This window comes from Nematolebias whitei, chromosome 1, assembly GCF_014905685.2.
Source record: "Nematolebias whitei isolate Nwh7 chromosome 1, NemWhi1, whole genome shotgun sequence".
Lineage (NCBI taxonomy): Eukaryota > Metazoa > Chordata > Actinopteri > Cyprinodontiformes > Rivulidae > Nematolebias > Nematolebias whitei.
Genome location: NC_056498.1, coordinates 49584536 through 49599522, shown reverse-complemented (window position 1 = coordinate 49599522; position 14987 = coordinate 49584536). Strand labels below are relative to the sequence as shown.

At 40.9% G+C, this 14987-nt stretch overlaps 2 protein-coding genes across 2 annotated transcripts; one reads left to right on the top strand and one right to left on the bottom strand.

Annotated features, from left to right (window-relative positions):
- Positions 1–6779: 6779 nt before the first annotated feature.
- mkks (MKKS centrosomal shuttling protein) lies at positions 6780–10278 on the top strand. The gene is made up of 4 exons (XM_037684972.1): positions 6780–7752; positions 9347–9528; positions 9618–9728; positions 9804–10278. The coding sequence occupies exons 1-4, from the start codon at positions 6780–6782 to the stop codon at positions 10230–10232; spliced, it is 1695 nt and encodes a 564-aa protein (XP_037540900.1). The 3' UTR covers positions 10233–10278.
- Positions 10279–11654: 1376 nt separating this feature from the next.
- Positions 11655–14115, bottom strand: srd5a2b (steroid-5-alpha-reductase, alpha polypeptide 2b). Its single transcript, XM_037684960.1, has 5 exons — positions 13793–14115; positions 13379–13542; positions 12043–12144; positions 11816–11966; positions 11655–11721 (listed from the first exon to the last, which is right to left on the bottom strand). Exons 1-5 carry the CDS (start codon positions 14062–14064, stop codon positions 11655–11657), a joined length of 756 nt encoding a protein of 251 aa, XP_037540888.1. The 5' UTR covers positions 14065–14115.
- Between the last annotated feature and the right edge of the window lie 872 nt (positions 14116–14987).

Sequence of the window (14987 nt, the reverse complement as noted above, 5' to 3'; positions counted from 1 at the left end):
AATGCATAATGAACGCATAATGAACGCATAATAAACACGATGGGTCTGCGGTGACGCATAATAAAGGCATAATAAATTTATTATAAACGCATAATAAACGCATAATAAATGTATTATAAACGCATAATAAATGCATTACAAACGCATAATAAACGCATAATAAATGCATAATAAATGCATAATAAACAAATAATACACGCATAATAAATGCATTATAAACGCATAATAAATGCATAATGAACGCATAATAAACGCGACGGGTCTGCAGTCACACATAATAAATGTGACATATGCCAAAGCAACTTATAGATGTCTTTTTTCTCTTCATGGTGCTTTTTATGACTGATGCGACTTATACTCCGAAGCAACTTATACGCCGGAAAATATGGTACTAGTGCTTAGCGTATTTTTAGTTAACGTTTTTCTTAGTTCATATCTTAGATCTTATTACTGTTTTTCTTTTACATTCTATACTTTTGTTGGATGTAACTGGGACCCTGTGTACACAATTTCATTCCACCACAAGTATCACACGTGGTGTGAATGACAAATAAAGAAACTCTGACTCTGACTGAGCTTACCTCAGAGGGGATTTTATTGTATTTTTTCCTCTCTCTTTTCTTATTATTTTGTTTTTATTATTGTACTCATTGTTCTTTATTAGAACCGTTGGCAGTATCACTATTGATTAATTTCTTTTGTCTCTGTTTCTTTGGGGCGGCTGTGGCTGAGTGGTTAGAGCAGTCGTCCTTCGATGCAAGAGTTGGGGGTTCGAATCCACCAGCAGTCACATGTCGACGTGTCTCTGGCCAAGACACTGAACCCCTCATAGCTTCTGATGTGTGTCCCATCAGTGTATGAATGTGATCTCAAAGCACTGATTAGTCTCTTTAGAATGATTTGTTCAATTAGCTTTGTAGAGATCTAGTAGAGTGCTGTATGAATGGGTAAATGAGGACACAGATTGTAGTGTAAAGCGCTTTGAGTATCTTGAAATAAGATAGAACGGCGCTATATAAGTACAGTCCATTTACCATTTAACTTATAATGTGGAATATTTATAGCAGTAAGAGATCAAGATTGTATCGGTAATGAAAAGTGTCACCATGTGTTAAAATAATACATAAAAACTAAGTTTAACAAAAAGCACATTCTTAAATATTCGATACGTTTACTATTTTTGTGGTGGAAAAAAACGAGCTGAAAACCATTGCATTCTGGTTTTATGACCATTTTACACAACACGCCCACTTTATTTTAAACTGGGGCTGTCTGAACTGTTAGACCTTCTTATGGCTGTTTTGCCCTCTCCAGTCTTCAAAGCTCTGGTCTACATCAGTCTCAGTTCCCAGAACACTCTCCACCTCGTCTTATCTCTCCCCCAGACCCGACTCTCCATCCTCCTGCCTGTGCAGCTCCAAGCTGGGCACGGGGCCCAAAAAAGCTGTAGGAGCAACTTCACCCGCCTCCCTGCCCTTTGCCATTGCTATCGCTCGGTATAAGAACCAGACCTGTTCGGACTGCACTTAGCTCAGAGGCTAACACTAACCAGCCGCAGATGTTTACACTGAGGGAGAAGGGGCAGGAGATGAGGTCTCACTCAATAAAACTTGCATCTCTCCCACTTTGCCTTTGTGTCTGATTCTTTTTATACAATCTGTGAGGAACCCAGGGGAGCTCTTTAGATCTGTGGGCGTGACTGCCTCGCTCTCGGACTTTATTTGCCTCATTCCCAGCTCTTTCTGTGCTGAGTCACCTGGGTTTCCCCTTTAAAACACGGCTCTCCTTTCCAGTTTTTCAACTAGCTGGATACTTGGCAGTAAAAAAACCTAAGACCTGATCATTACTGAGGAAAATGTTATTTAAAAAAAAAACTAAACTGTGGCCGGAAGTGTCCAAATCTTTTGTTCATTCAGGTAAAGGTAAGCACACCTGAGTCCTCTTTATTTGATGACAAAAAGAGACACAACCCATGAGTGGAATTTGAGCAGCAAGAACAGACAGGAATATCTCCAAGTAACACGGCAAACAAAACTCAGGTCGGCACATCCTGGATGGAAAGAACAAGCCGAGGAGGTTCATCCTGATCTGGAAGCATAAATCCAGTGCAGTGATGAAGGGCAGCGCGGATTTTTTTTTATAAAACTTTGACACTTTCTCTTGTGAAGCTGGAAAGTGTCAAAATATTTCCAATCAGGGATCTCGTTGATTTTGCACAGAGGCACGATGTGTGGTCCTGTATGAGCTCATCTACGCAGCACATAAACATCTGACATTAAACTGCTCTGCGACGACTCAAACTTTTAGTTTCTCTTAAAAAAAGAAAACAAAAGACGTGTCCGTGTTTCAGCCTACAGCAGTACGAGATGTTAATAGAAGGCAGACTGCAGAGGTCTGCTGCAGTAATGTGCGAGCAGACAGCGAGCGCATCAGTGGATCAGCGGATTTTAGCCTGGAGGGCCCGTTTTTGGGAGGTCTGAGAAGCGGCAGGGTCACTATGAGCCCTTTTAAGGAGGAGCATACCAGAACCTCCTGCAGCTCCACAGACCCGCTGAGGGAGCTGCTTTGAAAACACTTCAGGAGACGACATCATAAAACAAGGCACTTAACATGGCAGAGGATCCATGAAGGTTACTCATAAATACTTGGATAATTCAAGGTTTCTGTGCACGCCTGGCAGCTTGTTTGGCTGAAAAAACTCTTGGCTTTGTTTGAGTCTTCTTTAAATTAAACACATAGCGTTTCTTAAAGTAATGCCACCTCCAGAGTTGGAATCATTTTAGTAGGCCTGTCACGATAACTAATTTTGCTGGGCGATTAATTGCCTCAGAAATTATTGCGATAAACGATAATATTGTTTGAAATTGGACAATAATTAGTAATTATTATCAAATTTAAGAAGAAATGTTGGTTAATTTGTTTTGAGTGTAGTGATGTATTTGACCACCAGATGGCAGCATAAGACTGCGCCGAAGGATGGATAGAGAAGGAGCGAGCAGCGTGTTTATAAGAAAAATGGGAGGGAGGCCCCTTGATGCGACATGGGCTGTCTCTCTTTCCTTTATTCAGTTCTCAAAATGGTGGAAGCTCGGTGGTTTGAGCTCTTTAGCATTTTTCACACAAAGCTTTTAATTAAAAAATCAGTAAACAAGTTCTCAGCCTACTTTTGCAGAGAAAAACAACTTTTTACATGAAGGCACGGGTTTCAACCGTGAATTTAGTAGCTTTGACAAGACGGCGGGTTTTTTTCCCAAGGTCGGTCTGTTAGCTTAGCTTGTAGCTTAGCTTCTCAGTTTAGCTGCTAAGAACGACCCAAAAAATAGATTTTTGGACGATTAAAATTGATTTTAAAGAGAAAAGGGCGGGGTCAGTGAACAGCATCGGAGTTTAGCTTTTTGTCATCCAGTGTCTTCAGTAGAAAGAGAGAGACGAAGAAACAATAAAGCCGATAAATGAAAATGAGGTCGATAATTTTCATTCATCATGCGATTAATTGATTTATCGCGACAGGCCTACATTTTAGTCAAACACTGAAAATAATATCTCATATAACGTTGTAGGATGTCACACTCAGATTATGTGTGATGAGTTACTCTCAGCTACTACAACATCAAATCCTAGCTCCAAATCAGTTAAACTGACTGATTTATAGACATGTTGTGGTTGCTAAAGTCTATTAGCTGTGGAGGCCATCTTGAACTGGACTGACTCCAAACATTAATCAGGTGCTGATGAACGTCCACTCACCATTTCCTGAAAGTTTTGTTACAATTTGTCAAGTGGTTCATGAGCTGTTTTGCCAAAAGAGTTGACTGCAAATAGCTAACAGCAACATTTTCAACAGAGCTCTTAAGCAACCTGTTAGCCCTTAGAATATATATCAGGGATCAGTCTCAGCTACTACCACAGTAAAATTTACGTTATTAGCTATAAAACTAACTGACTTGCAGCCATTTTTGTGCTTTTTAAAGTCACTTGGCATGCTCACATACAGACATAATTGTTGCCTTTTGGCAGTGAGTGATAAAAAATGATAATATTATCACTTGTTTTGGGTAAAGAGGAGTCTTAGGCTGCATATTGGACACTATTGTTTGGATTTATGCCTTTTAACATAGTTGTCTGTGGTTAGTTGGTTAAGCGTGGTAGAGGCTGTGTGCTTTTTCTCAGGCAGAGTAACACAACAGTATCATTATGTGCCAAGAGGGAAGGAACATTCCACAAACCTTTCAGAGTTTTACTCTCCCACAACCAGCCGAGGGTGGGGGGTGTTAACTTGTACGCAGACATGCATATGAAACAAATAAAGAGGAGCAAATGCAATATCTGGTCAACTAGACACACACGGCATTACAGAGGATGTGAGAGATCAGCTCGAATGTATGCAGCTTGTCGTCCAAAACTCTCAATAAATGAAACGTCAACAAAACAGAGAGCAGCAGCTTTCCCTGCACTTAACACAAACATCTGATGTGCATTATTCCTGAGAGAGCAACAGGCTGAGCTTTTTTTTTTAATAGACTGAGTTTCCTCTGCGCTGTTTGCTTGTGTTCATTAACAAATGCCTCTCAGGGGGGTAGCCAGTGAAGATTTGGAAAGAAAAACAGCCTATGAGTGTTTTTTCTTCTCAAGAATAAAAAGAAACGCCACAAACTAGACCCAGTATGACTTAAATTTGTGTATATATTGCCCTCTAGTGGACAAAGTATGAACAAACAGTTTTATCATTACAGTACACAAAAAACTTTTGGGAAACCCTTAAATTTAGAAAAGGTCGAATTATTTCAGGTAGGGGAAAAAAAGCTTTCTGTTAAAAACAGTTCCTTAACATTGGTAAGTTAAAACTTATTTAAAAAACATTTTCTAATTCAAAGTCTAGCCTTCCGTGAAGAAATAATGCATATTGCATGCCAGCTTTCAGGCCAGAGATGGAGATCACTGTTCTAATGGGGGTACATGAATCCTACAGGAAGAAAGCATCCGCTCAACAAAACAAAGCGTTGAACAAACACTCAAAAAAAATTAGATTTTAAAATTTTCCATTAAATAAAGCCCCAACCCCAACTGGGCTCTTGTCACAGGGCAGCGCCCATCAATCACTGTCAACCCCACTCTGGAAACGAACAATGGTAGAACAGTGGAAGAGAAGCTGCTGAAAACACAGCTGGGCTAGTGGTAAAGAAATATTATGTATTTAATAATGAAATATGAGACAAGATGTGGCCTAATAATGTAATAATTCAAAACTGTCAAGCTTGTTATCAGTAAGTTTTTAAAGGTTAGCATATAGAAACAATTAGTCAAATAACTGGCACATCGGTAAAGATACCCTATTAATAATGTACTCCATATAAAGAGCTTATCTGGCAACATGTTGGCATCCTGAGAGTTCAACAAATCACATCTTTCTTCGCATTACAGCCGTTCAGATATATAATAATCCATCTGCTGCACGGTCAGAGGGTACAGCTCGTAAACGCTAAAGAAAACTGAGCAAATTATTAGATTAAGTTTACAACAATGTCATCAAAAAAGCCATCGAGAATGAATAATCACTGAGCAGAGATGGAAGAGTATAAGACTGGAATCTGTCTCCTCAGTTTCCAAAATATTTGAAATAGATAAAGGAAAAAAAAATGATAAACATTTTAACACTTTTTGAAAATGTGTTCCTGACATCAACAAACTTGTAAACTTAGAAAAATATATGGAGCTTTTTCCTCTTTTGTTATTTTTAGCTTAAACATCCTAAACATTAAGAATACATTTTTTTTTTTTAAATGAACATGTTATTAACCCTTAATGCACTTGACAACAAAGGATTTGCTTGTTTTTTGTCTTCACATACCTTAATGACGAACTTAATTGGAGACATTTTAGTAACTTTCACCTGCAACAGAAACAAAAACTTGTGGAAAACTGACAAGTGATTACTGAATGCAAGACTTCCTTTGTTTTTTATTGCATTTTAATACATATTGCTTTACAATAAATATTGGTGACGGTGTACTTAAAAATACAAATACGTAATATTTCCTCACCTTTTTAGAAAATGTGAATTAACGTAAAAAAGATTTCCAAAACTAAAAACAAGTTGGCTAAGCTTACGAGGCAAGTGCTAACAGCTTAAGCTTTGGCCTAGCAATGGTTGTTGGCACGACAATGATTTAAAAAAGGATTTAAAAAGCTAAAAGCCATAGACATAATGTCAAATTACAAAACAAGTTTTAAGTTCGCCTACCGCCATTAGCTTTGAAACGCTACCGAGCCAGGCGACGTAAGATGACGTCACGTTATTTTGTAGTTCAAAACAGTTGTAGTCCTAAAAACCGAGCAGAAGTAGTGGCAATGTAAATATATTTTATCAGACGTCTTTTAGACGAAAAAGACAGAAAAAAGAAGTAAAACTATAGCGCCAATCAAGGCTTTCAGATAAAGTAATTTTATATCAGAGGAAAAGACGTGACAGTTTTCAGAAATTACGCTGTGACTCGGTACCATGGAAACCGTAGGTGTCCTTAATAAAGCCTGTTTCAAATTCGACAATATTTTGTAGTCAAAATTCAAATATAGCTTTTTATCTTAAACTGTTGCATTATATACTATTAATTTGTATAAATGTTTTTGTTTAACATTTATAAATGCATGGAAAAACGAAAACAAAAATTTCAGGCAATGTCAGGAGTTTGAGTAGTTCCTGTCGCCGGTTTTTTTAAATAATTTTAGCCTTAACAATGCTAGCATGTCGACCTAACCGAGCCTGAATTTGCTGCTCAAGAATGTCTCGGCTGGTGAAGAAATCCCCATCTCTTTGTACAGATCTACCTCTGAACAACACCGAGGTTTGTAACAAGCTCCATCTGATGAGGGAGCTTCTGGGTTCTTGTTATGGTCCGGCTGCCAGACTAAAACAGATTCACAACAACATCGGCGGGCACGTTGTAACCACCTCCTCGTCTTCGGTTCTCCTTCCAGCCATTTCCTCCTCTGAGCCCCTCATCAACCTGATAAAAACGTCAATCCTGCACCACGTACGCCGCTTTAACGACTGTGGTTTGTTTGCTGCCATCTTCTGTTTCTGTCTCATTGAACAAGCAAAGCAGTCTGGCCTCAGAAGTAAAGTGGTGACCAGCGTGAACAAGCACTTAACGGGTTTGTGCACCGATTACCTACAACAAGATGACTGCAGTTGTAAAGTTAAGCTGGACTTTTGCAGCAGCCAGAACTTGGTCACGTTAGCTCGCAGTAGCATCTCCAGCAAACCAGCATGTGTGCTAACAGAGGCAGAGTGTCTCCACATCAGCAGGCTGGCTGTGCACGCCTTCCTGCTGACTGTCCCCTGCGACAGCCCGGGGACAATCAGCCTGGGTAAGACAGTGACTGTCTCTGTTGAAGGCCTTCCTGTGCTGGAATCTGCAGTGTTTCCAGGATTACTGGTGGACGTGGCTCAAGATGTTTCCCTCCATGAGGACAGTTCGTTTACGCCACTGGTGCTCTTCAGTGCATCTCTGGCTGGAGATCTCTGTGAGCTGGGTGATGGTGTAATAGAGGTGCATCCAGATCTGGACACAGACGCTCAGATCCTGGATCAGCTCCTGGAGCTTGGCAAACAGGTGGTTAAAGATGAAGTAAAGGTATTTGTCTGCCAGAAGGTAATCCATCCTGTCTTACAGCTTTACCTGAGAAGTCAGGGTGTAATGGTCATAGAGAGACTTGGAGTCGCTCTTATGGAGCCACTTATTCAGCTGACGGGTGAGTTTACACATGTTTACTTAAACCAATAAAACACTGGATTCAGCTTATAATGTCTCATGTTGATCAGGTTATTTGTGAAACTTAAGAAATAGCATTTTCTTATTTAAAATTTGCAGTGGAAAAGCTGAGTGAGGGAAGACTGATAGAAGTTTTCTGAAGAAGTTGACTATGCAAAGTTAAAATAGTGCAGAACGTTAGCTAAAAGGAGTAAATAGTAGCCGAAAGACCAATAAGCAAAATAATCAAGTGGAAAACTGCTAGCTAAACCAAAACTGAGCAAAACATTAAATTAAAGTAGCAAAACGCTAGCTAAAATGAAAAATTGGCAAACAGTAAAAGTAGCTTAGTGGTAGCTAAAAGTATCAAAAGACTTGTAGGAAGCTAAATGTAGCATGAGGCTGGCAAAAATTCTACATGGCATGTAGTAGAACAGTGGCTAAAAGCTGAATGATAGGTAGGAGCTAAAAGATGCAAAATGCTAGTTAAAAATTATCAAAATGTAGCTTTTTTTTTTTTTTTTGGCTACTCCCTTCCTCAGGGGTCACCACAGCAATTATTTTTATGGGGGATGTCCTTCCTGACACATCCACAGACCACCGAGCTACCACAGCCTCTGTGTGGAGCAGAAAGCTGCTATCTAGGGCACCCGAGGGAGCAGATGATGGGGGTTAAGGGCCTTGCTCAAGAGCCCAGAGTGGGGCAAATTCATTCAACCTTTATTTATACAGGTTAGTCTCATTGAGTCATGAGGACTCATTTACAAGAGAGACCTGTATGAAGGTGGAGGCAGGTGGGGGTGTTTCACCTTTTCCACCCACATTTTGATCTTGTCAGTCCGGGGAGTCGAACTGGCAACCTTCCGATCACAGGTGCACTTCTCTATCCTCTGCGCCACCACTCCCACAGCATGTAGCTAAAATGAGCAAAAAGCTAAAAATAACAAAACGCTTGTTGAAAGTATCAAAAGGCTAGCTAGAAGCTAGAAGTAGCAAAAAGCTGGCTAAATGCTAAACAAAGCAAAGGGATAGCTAAAAGTAAATGGACTAAATAAAAGCTATATGTAGCAAAGGGCCAGCGTAAACTAAAAGTAGGAGAAGGCTGGCTAAATGCTAACAGATTCAAAAAGCTAGCCAAAAGCAGTAAAGCAGTAGCTAGAAGCTAAAGGTAACAATTGGTTAAAATGCTAAAATAGCAAAAGGGTAGCTAAGAACAGTAGCTAAAAACTAAAAGTAACATAAGACGACAAATTGAGCAAGACCAGTTTTAATCTGTTTTTTTTCCCACAATATTTTATGGGAAAGGTATTTGTAAATTAAATATTGTAGAAAAGTATAAAGGTTATGAAAACTATAAGTCACAGCAACCATCTCTTAAATGAGCTGAATGTTTTGAGGTATGAACAGCTAAAATATCAAAGTATGCAGAAGTAGTTAATATTGGAAACAAAACATATAAAAAACAAACAGTTTAATTTCTGAAACAGCATTTCCACAATAAATACATAAATGTTGTTAAATCGACGTTTGGCAGTTTGAAGCCTAAAATAAAATCTTACGCTTTAATTATTTTATTCTGTGTGCTTTTTTTAAAGGTGCTCAACCTGTGGCAACGTTGCATTCGGCTGTCCCCCCCACGGCCTACGGGAAGATCGGGGCTCTTGGTGTCCAGCAGTTTGGGTCCAAGACCATGTTGCATTTCCAGCCTTGTGGGGAATCTGCAATCTGCACCTTGATCCTCTGCCACAGGAACGAGACCATGCTAAATGAGCTGAAGGTGATTAAACAGCTGGACCGTTGGTGTTAATGTAGATGGAATAGGGTGCACTGCAGGTTCTTAGAAAAAATAAATGTCATTTATTTAAGGTGGTGTGCCAGAAGACTGAGCATGTGCTGAGACTCGCCCTCAGGGAACCATCTGCTTTACTTGGAGGCGGCTGCACAGAGACCCATTTAGCTGCTTACGCAAGACAGAAGGTCAGTTCAGTTTTCACTCTTTAAACATTTGACCAATGTCGTGTTTTCATGACTGCACCGATTTTTAAATCTAAGAGCAAGAATGAAGTACCGGAGCCAGCAATACGACTAGGCTGCTCACAGACCGAGTACCTTCGTGCTGTGGAGGTGTTCTGCCGCTCTCTGGAGTCCGTGGCCAGATCTCTGGAACACAACGGTGGGACTTCTCTAATCGATCTGACCCATGCTCACCACTGGACTCAACCTTCAGACGTCATGAAAGAAGACCCTAAAGTCAGCGTGGGCTGCTGCGGCTGTGGAGCGTTGGAAAGCTCTAAAAGTCAAAGGTGGACGTATCTAAACACAGAATACGCAGCGTTTTCTCCTGCCGACTCGCTGAGAGGCGCGTCTGAGCAGCCAAGTGTGCTGGACTCCTTCACAGCTAAACTCAACGCTTTGCAAGTTGCCGTGGAAACGGCTAATCTCGCTCTGGATGTGAGATACGTGATTCAAGACGTGAACTAATGGAAAAGATCTTTAAAGCGAGGTTCACATTCTGTGCTGCTTTTATCAAATTCTTCAGTTTAGTCTGCAGAAATGTTTTCGTCTTTCCTTAAATCTTGACTCGCAGAGATGCCAGGAAATTGTTTATGTATCTCATGTGAGTCTTCCTTTGATAAAACAGAAGTTTAATACTGTAAAGCTGAACTTTCAGCTGTTCCCATAATCATTTTTGCTCAGTTTGCAACTTACAATAAGACTGAACAAAAAAAAACACGCTGATCGCTTTAAATCTAATAACTAGTTATCAATTAAACTGTGTTAGCTGTTTTTCCTGTTTGTCACCTGCCACCGTATTTAAAAAGGTGATATCCGTGTGTTTTTCTGTAGTGTTAGTAAAATAGCTCTTGACCCACTGGAGGGATTTTAATGAAACTTGAAATGTTAAGATGTACAACTCCAGCTGAATAACTTTCACATAGGCCTGTCGCGATAAGTTTTGCTGGACGATTAATCACCTCAGAAATTATTGCGATAAACGATAATATTGTTTGGAGACCGTTTTAAACTAATGTAACGATAATGACATGATAATGCAAGTACATCCTCTCAAAGATCAATAATATTTATATATATATATATTTTTAAGTCCCCCCCCCTCCCCCCAATTATCAAATAGCGTTTCTTTAGCTTGCTAACTCCTCACGGGGCTCTAATGCTGCAGAGGTACAAGACGACGCGCCTTGGCTGGCTACCTGACGCGATAGTTCACTCCCCACTTACACTGAGGAAATGAGAAAGGGAGGGGTCAGTGAAGAGCACTGGGGTTCAGCTTTTTGTCATCCAGTGTCTTCAGTAGAAAGAGAGAGACACGAAGAAACATTAAAGCCGATAAATGAAAATTATCAACCTCATTTTAATTTATCATGCGATTAATTGATTTATTGTTTATCGCGACAGGCCTACTTTCACATATAACCCCAAACGTGATGGCTGCTAGAGCTAAGCAACCTTAAAAAACACAAAAATGGCTATAATTGTCATTTATACATAGTTACATTTTGGTGTGGTAGTAGCTGAGACTGATGCCCAACACACATTCTGAGCATTAATAGACTGAACAAAATGTTCAACTGTTAACAAAATATCTCATGAACCACCAGATGGACTTGAATGAAACTCATGAAGTAGTAACGGGATGTAAATCTACAACTGATTAGCCCAAGTGAATCCAATTCAAGATGGCTGCCATCGCTCTTCAACGCAAAAATGACTAACACAGTTGAGGAAAGCTAGGCGTTCCGGTAAATCTTACTGATATAAATGATTTCTCAAGAATGAGACCATAACAGACGGTTTTCCACCTAAATCTGTGATCAGCACTACAGCAGGTGTGCAGGATTCTGTTCATCTGTGTCAAAAAGACGAGAGGTTTTGTTCGTTTCCTCAGAAGATGACTGGAATCAAAGCCTTTCGACACTTGGGGTATTCTTTAAATTTCTTCTTATAAAACCTAGAAGAGAGAAACAGGACATTTGGACAGAAACCGAATGAGTCGCGGTGCAATAAGACGACTCTTTAGGCTTTCTCTAACGCGTCAGCAGCACCTGTGATGGTAATAGGCCCTAGGTCCAATAAAGAGGAGGCTGAAGACGGCGAAGGACAGCGTCGGGAGGGACCAGGTCGCCACAGCGTAGCCAAACCACTCCACGATCTCTCCTAAGTAGTTGGCACCAGACACGTATTCAAACAGACCCCCTGCAGAGGATGAAAAAGACCACATCACTGCAAGCACTGACGGGAAAAATATATGACCCAACGAGGTCGTTATTACCTGTAGGAATCTTGTAGACTATTTCTTTTGGCTTCCTGAGACTGCGTAAAATACAGTCGCTGTGTATATTGATAGCCATTCCGATGTAAAACAGCAGCAAACCTAAAAAAAAAAATATATTTACGAGTATAAATGACAAAGAAATAGAAATGCAGTATTCATTTTACACAGTGTAAATGCTTAGTCAGCATTCACACTGTAGTTTTCTCGTTTGTGGTTTCTTCCAAACTTGTTTTGGACTCCTGACTACTTAGTTCGATCAGGAATAGTGCGCCATGACTTTTGGTTTATGCAGTAGTGTGTTGTGCTCGGGCAAGACTCATCAGAGGAGGCAAAGAAACTAATCAGGGACAGGTGTGCAGTCAGTAGAGGAGCAGCACACTGAATAAAACAGCGTAGAGCTTCCAGTGGTTGTGGCAGCACCCTCTAGGAGGGTGTCATTCGTAGTCGTTTAGGGCTGCCGGCGATGAAGACAGAAAGGTGGTTAGGTGTTCCTGTGTGAGGAGGGGAGATCTCCTTTAGACAGTCAGGGCTGGGCTTTAGCTGGGTGCCGTCCTGTTCCTGTTGGCTGCTCTGATCTGGTGTAGAACCAATCCAGGAGGTCCGATCGTCGTCCAGCTAAGTCAGTCCACGGGGTGCTGGATGGCGTCACAAGCTCAGACCCTGGGGAGGACTCTCGCTGGCTGGGTGAGCTAAGTGAACTCATTTTTGTAGGCCTCTGTTAGCTTGGGGTGAGGATCAGGTGGTTTGGTTTTACAGGAGTGGACAGTTTTATGAATCAACTTCATGTTGATTGAATCTGGAGTCTCAACTACCTTTGAACAGTTTTGTGTTTAGGTTGCATCCTTCGCCCTCTTGTTTTAGCAGTGCGGTGTTCTAGATGAATAAATAAAAAGCCTTTATTTTCTTAACCTCCTGGTATGTGTGGTGATTTGACAGTTCTGACATTCTATGCAAGATCTTCTGCCTGTGTGATTTTACACTTCTATGCTTGTTTGAATTATTTAACTTTTAAAGTTAAATTAACCTTGGGCAACTCTAGAGTAGAAAAAGAGTCCAGCCCCTCTCAAGGAAATTGGTCCCAGAGCCCACATCACACATGGAGGTGAGCCGGTCTGTATCATCGGTACCTCACACTCGAGCTCAGGTTCCTTCCCCACCATAGAGGTGACGTTCAATGTCCCAAGAGCCAGCTTCGGTCCAAACACCTAGGTCATCTACAACTTCCCTAATTTTACTTCTGCTTATTTTAACTCTCGGTTCAGTTTCATCATTTTCACAAAAAGTGCTCATTTCTCTAGTTAAAGCGTGTACTTTAATGCAAACAATGACTCACCAATTTTATAGCGGTAGCCAGTTGACCATTTGTCGTCAAACTGGGCACAGTGCAGCAGATAGTGGCTCTGCAAGAAACCATTCAGGAAGCAAAAGAAACCTGCTGCCACCATCACACCCACTGGGAAAGGCTGTCCTCTGGTTAGCAAAGAGTAGACAAATGTCCTGCAGTAGATGGAGATCGTATCCATGCAGAAGTCACGTTTCACAGCTAGATGGAGGTATTATGTACCAGACTAAAAACGATTGATTCATGCACCTTGTGGGAGAACAAGCATTTCTCATCGTTTTAGAAGACGAAGCAGAAATGTTTTAATTTGTACAAGCCTAACGGGCAGTATTCCAGTGACAAGATAAAGGTAAAGCATGCATTTCCACGCCAAAAGAAGAAATCAGATGCATCTTCTGCTCTTACCTTTGAAAATAGTGCAAGCAAAATGTCTTGAGGATTAGGTGCTTCCCCGTATGAGAGGATTGATGTGAAAACTGCAGAAAAAGAACCGGGATGAGCAGAGCTGGCATCTCCTGCAGGAACCAGGCGAGTCTGGCGGGTACGGTCCTGGCAGAAGAAGGCGCCATGTGGCGCCCGTATGAGGCCTGCACCTTCTTATGGTGGACCAGATGGACAAGTCCTGCCAGGAGGATCCCACAGCTCAGATAGTGGACCAGGTTCTCGTAGCACTGCATCCCGTACGACTCCGTGCCTCCAGGATGGTGCACGTTGTTGCACTCCTTCCCACTTGTGCACAAATCTAAAGCGTCTGTAAGAAGATCTGTGGATGCAAACAGTCTGACTCCTCCCAAAGTGTCAGCCTGCTGAATTATGACTGTTCTCTTCTTCACATGTACTGTACAAACATTTCCAGAGGTGAGGCTCTGGTTAACCAATCCTGCTTCGATTTCAACTCGGAGCAGAATAACAGTCGTGTGTAAGAAATAATTTCTGTTCAGAGTCTCTTGTCAAAAACCCACCCCACTCCCATTTGTTTGTACTTTTTTTTTTAACAGTTTTTCCTGTGCTGATTACTGTGCTGTGCTTTACTTAGACCAGTCCAAAGCCTTTGATACTGGAGATCACGACATCTTATGCCACAAGCTCTCAGATATTGGCTGCTCAGATCACACTGTTGGCTGGTTCTTAAATTATCTCTCATGTCAGAGGCAACATGTTCGACATAATGGTACTTCATCTAGCTACCTAACAGTCGCTAATGGTGCACCACAAGGCTCAGTTTTAGGTCCCACTCTTTTTACAGTTTATATAAATGTACCGATAGGTCAAAACATTCATGACACATCCTTGCATCTTTATGCCGATGATACAGTTATTGCCGAGCTAACACAGTTGCCAAGGTTGTCCAGCTTCTACAGTCTGCATTTGACATCATTTACTTATTCCATCTCAAATGGTGCTAAATGCTGAGAAAGTCGGTGCCAGCAACTCTTCCTCCCATCTTATCCATGCATCGTGTTCCTATTGAGTTTGTAGATTCTTATAAATACTTGGGAATTTTGGCTGATGTACATCTCTTTTAAACCACATATTGAAAACTTGATGAACTGAAATTAAAACTGGGTTTCTTTTTCAGAAATAGATCTTGCTTAACTTG

Coding starts and splice junctions, on each gene's coding strand:
- mkks (XM_037684972.1), top strand. CDS start 6,780: ATGTCTCGGCTGGTGAAGAAATCCCCATCTCTTTGTACAGATCTACCT. Junction 7,753..9,346: donor GCCACTTATTCAGCTGACGG/GTGAGTTTACAC, acceptor CTTTTTTTAAAG/GTGCTCAACCTGTGGCAACG. Junction 9,729..9,803: donor CTGCTTACGCAAGACAGAAG/GTCAGTTCAGTT, acceptor TTTAAATCTAAG/AGCAAGAATGAAGTACCGGA.
- srd5a2b (XM_037684960.1), bottom strand. CDS start 14,064: ATGCAGTGCTACGAGAACCTGGTCCACTATCTGAGCTGTGGGATCCTC. Junction 13,543..13,792: donor TGCTTGCACTATTTTCAAAG/GTAAGAGCAGAA, acceptor CATCTACTGCAG/GACATTTGTCTACTCTTTGC. Junction 11,722..11,815: donor AGGGCCTATTACCATCACAG/GTGCTGCTGACG, acceptor TCTCTCTTCTAG/GTTTTATAAGAAGAAATTTA.